At 37.0% G+C, this 7,183-nt stretch overlaps 1 protein-coding gene across 1 annotated transcript in view; it reads left to right on the top strand.

Annotated features, from left to right (window-relative positions):
• Positions 1-7,183, top strand: part of CCDC146 (coiled-coil domain containing 146) — a 33,107-nt gene that overhangs the window by 15,222 nt on the left and 10,702 nt on the right. The window contains exons 9-14 of the mRNA XM_010184307.1: positions 1,020-1,115; positions 1,388-1,558; positions 2,587-2,675; positions 2,786-2,950; positions 6,122-6,346; positions 6,875-7,103. Of these exons, the coding sequence (XP_010182609.1) occupies positions 1,020-1,115; positions 1,388-1,558; positions 2,587-2,675; positions 2,786-2,950; positions 6,122-6,346; positions 6,875-7,103 (975 nt within the window). The remainder of the gene's footprint in view (positions 1-1,019; positions 1,116-1,387; positions 1,559-2,586; positions 2,676-2,785; positions 2,951-6,121; positions 6,347-6,874; positions 7,104-7,183) is intronic.

Below are 7,183 nucleotides of genomic sequence, written 5' to 3'. Positions count from 1 at the left end.
CTTTCCCTTAATGCAAGTAAACGGCATCCAATTTTACAGTATTATCACAGAACTGAAAACCATAAATGCAAAACATCTCATTATCTATGTTGAAGTATTGTGTTTTGAACTCTAACATCTGGTTGAGATCTGAGAAAGATACCATGGGGTTGTGTGTATTAGCTTTGAATAGCTTCCACATGCGTTGTTCATTTTTTCCCCACCTGGATGAATTACAGATTTGCAGTTATGGACAGGCAACATATACCTGCATAGTTAGCCTGCTGTATTTGTTTCTTACTTACTTAGAACCATAAAGAATTTCTAAGTTAAGTTAGTCACTGTGCAGCCAGTACAACTCTTGGCCTTGTGAGTTATATCACGCAAGTAGTTTTAGTGGGATTGTTCAGGTATTTTTTTAATTGGAAAGAAGTTTCTATTGTGTCTTCCTTCACACACTTCATTTTAATATTTGACTGAATAAACTCATTTTCCCATAACGTACAAGAAAAAATAATACATAACTGTGTTGTTAGTTTTGACTTTCTAGGGCCTAAGGAGGAAAAAATATTACTTTAATAACTAAAACCAAAAACTATGATATAAAATCCACACAGACATGAAATATTGACCCTACTGAAATCAGTGGTAAATCTATTTTTTCCTTCAGTTAGGTCAGAATTTCACTCAGAAGATCTGCTGTGAATCTAGAAGGTGACCTCTTTGCATAGTCGCTCTTTGTGATTATTTTTTTAATGACAGTTTAGTTGCTGAAAAACATAGCTCTTATAAATTCAGTACTTAAGCTTGGCCTTGTGAAGTTTACTGTTTATAGTGAAATTGTTAAAAGACAAATTTTAGAAGCTTGGGTATGTTGCAGAGAAACCCTACTCAACTACGCTTAGACTTTTGGACTAGCTATTGTAACAAGACAGAGAATGCATTTTTTAGTATGTGACTACTCCAAATAGATTATCTGTAGTTTAAATTTATCACATCTTTTGTTTGCATGACTCAGTGTGCTTGGTTTATTTTTGTAGGTAGAAGCCATCTCTAAAACTAATGGAGCGTTATTAAAAAGACGACGAGAACTGCAGAAGGAAATAGAAATGATCAAGAAAAGTTTAGCTGAACAGGTACCCGGTTCTGCTTTCTCATACTTTTTCACTGTAACAGTTGGTTTTCAATCATGAGAATAGATGGGAGTTTCTAGTTGCAGCTTTCTGGTGAGACAACATAGTGTTTCTTCAGTTTTAAAGATTGCAAGTGGTATTTTAAAGCAACATTTTTTAAAAAACCATATAGCCTGTATATCTGCTTACTTTGCAATAAACCCAAAGTATTAGCAACTTTGAGTTTGCCAGCACTAATGCATGATACATAAGAAATTTAATTTCATTTTCTTTAGGAAATTGTATCAGATATGGATGCCTGCACATTAAAAGAATGTATTGCTGAAGAAGACCGACTTTTCAAAGCACAGGAAGAGTGCAGAAATGAGTTATCTGGACTTGCACATCTGACTTGTCTCAAAGTTGAAGAGAAGGAAAGGACATCTAGGGATTTTCAGAAAGCCCAGGTAAAAAGTTATCTCATATAATTGGAAGACTCTTCTAAAGTAAATGCAGGTATAAGGAGAAATTAGATTAGTAGTGAGGAGAGTAAATAAGTAGTGAGGAGAACCTTATGGACTCTCATCTCCCACTTCACTTTGAAGTTCCATCACAACACATGAAGCTCACAATACCGTGTTAGTTTATTGGCAATTTATGGTGTAGTGCAATAGTATATTAAAATGTAATGCTGTAATTGAAACAGAGTATTTGAAAGGACATTTTCTTTCAAGCCTATGGAATAAAGAGGCAGAAAATCAGATAGCCTCAACTGAGAATCTTGAAAATACAACTATGTTTTCTTTTACAAATATATGGACATTAAAAGATAAACAGAACTGCTACTCCTTCCAAGGAGAGGCCAGCAATTTGTATTTTCCTGACACATTTCCAAATGTACATTTATGTGAAGGAAGGTGGAAAGAAAACTTTTCCTGCAGTCACAGAAACTAGGGCTAGTCATTGGGTTTGCTGTTTACAGTTTGCTGCATTTATAATATAGTATATGTGCTGTGATGCTGCACAGTTTATATTAACTATCAGGTTTGTATATGGAAATGAACTATTTATGCTTCCACAATGTGTTTGTATTCAAATAAATAAGATAAGCTACCCTTCTAGCACATTGGGAATCTCTGACTGTCTATAAAAATAAGAATAAAAAAACATGTCAGGCTTTGCACCTTCAATAAAAATCAGTCCATGAATAGGTCAAAAAATAAACAATAAAAAGTAATGAACACGTCCAGAGTTGCAACCCAACATCCACCTGTTTTCTGATATCAGTCTCCTCCTCCTGATACCAGTGGGAGATGAGAAAAACTGTGTTCTTTAATGTTGTTACAATAAAGCATTTCATTACAGTTAGAATAAGTTATTAGAATAATCTTACCTTGCTGTCTTTTCCTTGTCTAAGAGGAATAGGTCTTCTGAGTCATTTCTTTGAGGACGTTTCTGTGATATATCTAAAGTGCTCACTCTATTTTAATTTCAGATACAACTTCAAACTATTATTAACGAAGTAAAAAGAAAGGATCTTGAATTAAGAGCGTGTAAAAGGAGGAAAATAAAAATCCAAAACAAGTAAGAAAATAATACATTATCTAAAACATGTCTTCTAAAGCAATTTTTATCCAAGTAAGGTATGCATAAAATTCTAATAATTATTTCTTTCACACTTGTCATTTCTTCAGACTCCAAGGATCTTCTAAAATGCATGATGAGATCGAAAATGAAAGGAATAAATGCGTACATATGCTGCATGCTGCTGAGCAGAAAGCAAGTGAAATTAAAAAACGGGTAAAATTGATAGGAAATGAAATAGAAAATTTAAGGAATACTATTTTAACCAAGGAAAGGTGAGTTTTAAGTCAGCCATAGATCACAATTATAGAAATACAAGACTAGAAAGAATCTAGACAATCTAGTCCAACTTCAGCTATGCCTGTATCATCCTTGATAGTTATTATCCTGATTTTTAAAACCTGATTCAAAGACGTACATAAACTGTTAATAATAATCTTACATAATCTGTTCCAATTTCTTATCACCCTAAAAATTCACAATTAGTTTGGTCATCGCTGCATGACACAAAGCATTTCTGAAGGGAATTTTGCTACTCCCTCACTTCCCCATCCTCTGAAGGGATAAATTGTCATTGCATTTCCTTTGTATCACAGTTCTTGAGCCTCTAGCAACTGCAGCTGTCTAATTATTAAATTAGAACAGACTGGGTTTATTTATTCAAACTCAAATCGAAGTTTATTGGATAACATATATTTCAGATAAAACAAAATATCCAGTTTCTAGGCAATCTCAGTCAAAATGCAAGGTTATATTCTCAGCAAGGAAGATGAGGCAGAACTGTTGTTACTTGTGACTCTATTTTTTTCCTAGACCATTATTTAGTGATGTCATGGTTTAGGCCTAGAGATCAACTAAGCCCCATGTGGCCACTCGCTCACTCCTCCCCGCATTGGGATGGGGAGGTGAAACTATAACAAAAGGTGAGGGATCACTCACCAATTACAGTCACAGGCAAAACAGACTCAACTTGGGAAAAAAAATCAATTTAATCTGTTAGCAATCAAATCAGAGTAGGATACTGAGAAATAAAATTAAATCTTAAAAGACATTCCCACCACTTCTCCCTTCTCCCCAGGCTCAACTTTGATCCCAATTTCTCTGCCTCCTCCTCCCTCACCCCATGCAGAGCAGTGCAGGGGAGCAGGGAATGGGGGTTGTAGTCAGTTCATAACACATTTTTTCTGCTGCTCCTTCCTCCTCAGGGGAGCACTCTTCACACTCCTCCTCTGACCCAGTGTGGGGTCTCTCCCATGGTAGACAGTCCTCCACAGCCTTCTCTGACATGAGTCCTTCCCACAGGCTGCAGTTCATGAACTGCTCCAGTGTGGGTCCCTTCCATGAGGTGCAGTCCTTCAGGAGCAGACTGCTCCAGTGTGGGCTTCCCATGGAATCATGGCCTTCTTCGGGCACAGCCACCTACTCTGGCGTGGAGGCCTCCACAGGCTGCAGGCAGGTCAACCTGCCGTCTCACCATGGGCTGCAGGGGAATCTCTGCTCTAGCACACATCCTCCCCTCCTTTCTTCACCAACCTTCTCCCACATCCCACTCCTCTCTCCACTGCAGGTTCCCCAGCAGTTTTTTTGTCTTCCCCTCCTTCTTAAATATGTTACCACAGAGGTGCTCCCACTGTTGCTGATTGGCTCAGCCTTGGCCAGAGGTGGGTCTGACTTGAAGCCAGGGAAGCTTCTAGCAACGTCTCACAGGAGCCACCCCTGTAGCCCCTCTCCTGCTACCAAAACCCTGCTACACAAATCCAATACAAGTGGAAATATCTTTTTGCCATCTTTTTGTCATCCTTGTGCTGATATTCTGCAGTGCAGACAGAATGACAATGGCTCTGAAATTGGTAGTTGAAAGGAAGTAAACAGTTAACTCTGTATGCAAAACAGCACAGCCAAAACAGAGTAGTTTAGAAATAACTTCATATTCCCTAAACATTTTTTTCTGTACCAAAAAAATTGCACAACCGGACAAAGAATGCATTCAGGATACATTCACTCAAAGTGTATTGTGAATCTGCAAGTAGCTTGATTTCAGTCATGCTGGAAGTAGCTAGAAAAGAAGTGGAACCTCAGAGGTTTAAGTGATTTTGTCAAGATGCACAAGCTGATATTTTTTGGTAAAATTTTTGAGGCCTTCCCAGTCAATTACTGATGAAGGGGGAAAAAAAAGGCTAAGGCGACAGATATATATTCTCTATGTATCAGAAATATCTAATTATTATAGGTGATCCTACTGCAGTACAGATCCAACAGGCATTTTGATCTTTGCAAGCTAGCAAGAGATACTGAATTTTCAGTAATTCTCTTGCCTACGGATAAGATATTTAATCCTGGTAATAGGATAGTATCACTGAATTAACTGCAGCCTACACAATTTGAAAGACAAATAACAGTCCAAATAAGACAAAGATTTTTCAGGAAATATTTAATAACACATTGCATTTCTGCGATACTGCCATGCTTTCGGTCTGAAACTTGCTTTACAGATGTTTAATTCAATTCAGTAATACCCTGTGGAACTCAAAAGTGTTACACAAGCAGGGAAAATGAAGCAGAAAAGAAGCTCACTGCTCTGTATAGGGTAATTCAGCAATTTAATGATGGAGCACATGAGGGAAGGCAGGATATTTCATCCACAGATCTGTATTTTAGCAGGAGACTATGATGCTCCTTTCACTATTTCTTTTCTATTTTGATGTGAATATCTTCCCAGTGGAGGTAAGGTAGTGTCTTGATCAAGAAGTGAGTCTCAGCACAATCAAATGCCATAACTCTGAGTTCCATGTCGTTAGTAAATGAATGATCCATGTGGCAACAAGAATCGGTCTTTTAAGTGAGGGGCCATCATCTGGTGGCCAGCACTGTCACCAGAAGGAATGAGTTCTGTTCTTCATTTCTATGGGTCTAGAATGTGATCTTGTCACTAATCTATTGTTGTGATTTTTATTTTCTCATCTGTCAAACAGGGAAACTGATAATTTTCTTTCTCTTGTGAATGTTGTGGTACATTGTTTTATCAGCAATAAACTTGAAGAGCTTTGAATCGCATCCACAAAATTATTTAAATATCACTCTTTAAATAAAAGGGCAGGATTTCTACTCATTAAGACTTTGCATCACAGTTCATGCTTCTGCTCCTGAACTTTATTTCTTATGGCCCCTTGGGCTACTCAGGGCAGAAGAAAAGAGCTGGAGTGCAGTGCTCCATTTATAGCATTTTTCTTGGGCCATTATCCTGTTCTCTTCAAGCTGGAAAGAGCTTGCAGAGAGAAGCTGTTCTTGGAGAGCCTTTCTACTTCTTGTAATGCTTCTGTGAAGCAGAGTGACACAGAAGATCCTTTGTGTATTTGAGAAATTAGTTTAAGCTCTGCTTTTAATTGCTGAAATCGTTTTCAAATTGAAAGGACTAAAAACTTTCCTACTTTTCTGTTGTGTTAAAGCGAATTGAAGAAGCAACATCTGAAGAATAAAAATAATATAGTAATGAGAGACAGTCTCAAAAGGGATTGTTGCGAAACTGAAAAATTCATGGATGAGATGAAAGAAAAGAAAACACAACGGTCTCTGGAGCTGGAGAGACTTACCAATATGGTCAACCACATTGAAGAGGAAACTGTGCAGCTACACAAGAAATATGAAAGGGCTATTCAGCAAAAATATGAGAGGTATAAATGTAAATTTGATGTAATACAGTGTTTGATTTTGCCATTCATGGATCAACAATATTCTTCATATGAGTACTACAAAGAAGAATTACTAAAATACTGCCTCACTACAGTGTTTTGATAAACAGTCTGCCTCACTGCAAAGTCAGGGCTGCTTTGCATTACATAGATGTTTTTTTCTCCATTGATGAAGATGTTTGTTCTTCATTATCAAAAATTATGGTGCCTTGGCTAATTAATGCCTTGAGAGCTTGTAGTCTCCTGCTCTATTTGTGCCTCGTATGCAGATAAGGTATGAAAATGCAGCTGAGGTAAAGCTCCCTGATCATGTTAATCCATTTTTAAATTAATGCTATGTAAGGCCAGAAGAGCGTTAAGAATTATATGAGAGATTAAAGTAACTGTTTTGTGTGTTCTCTGATTTTCACATTGTGGTTATTTTGTTACCTATTTAAAATGTCGAGATATTAAAATACCTTTTTTGAAATATTTTTAAAATTTTATCTTTTCATTTTGGGCTTATTGCAGTGGTCTTCTGCTAAGAAATAGAGAAGAAGAACTATGTATTTTATATGAAAAAATGAACATGCAAGAGATACTGAGTAGAAATGGAGATATTGAGGTGCAAGATATGGATGAACAGATCAAACTTCTGAAGCTGAAGGTAGCTGAGAAAAAGAGGCAGATTACATTGTGGTGCAAAGTGCTCCCAGTGAAGAATGCCCTGGATGCAGATCTGGTGGCACTTCAGATACAGGTTGGTGGGAAAAAAGCGCTTTTTTTCTGTTTGTATTCTTCTGTATTTTAAACCTTAAGGTAATTTCATAGGAAAAAAAA

Source organism: Mesitornis unicolor, unplaced genomic scaffold (assembly GCF_000695765.1).
Source record: "Mesitornis unicolor isolate BGI_N332 unplaced genomic scaffold, ASM69576v1 scaffold27785, whole genome shotgun sequence".
Classification (NCBI taxonomy): Eukaryota; Metazoa; Chordata; class Aves; order Mesitornithiformes; family Mesitornithidae; genus Mesitornis; species Mesitornis unicolor.
Note: the sequence above shows the minus strand (reverse complement) of the source record. Positions and strands in the feature narration are given on the sequence as shown.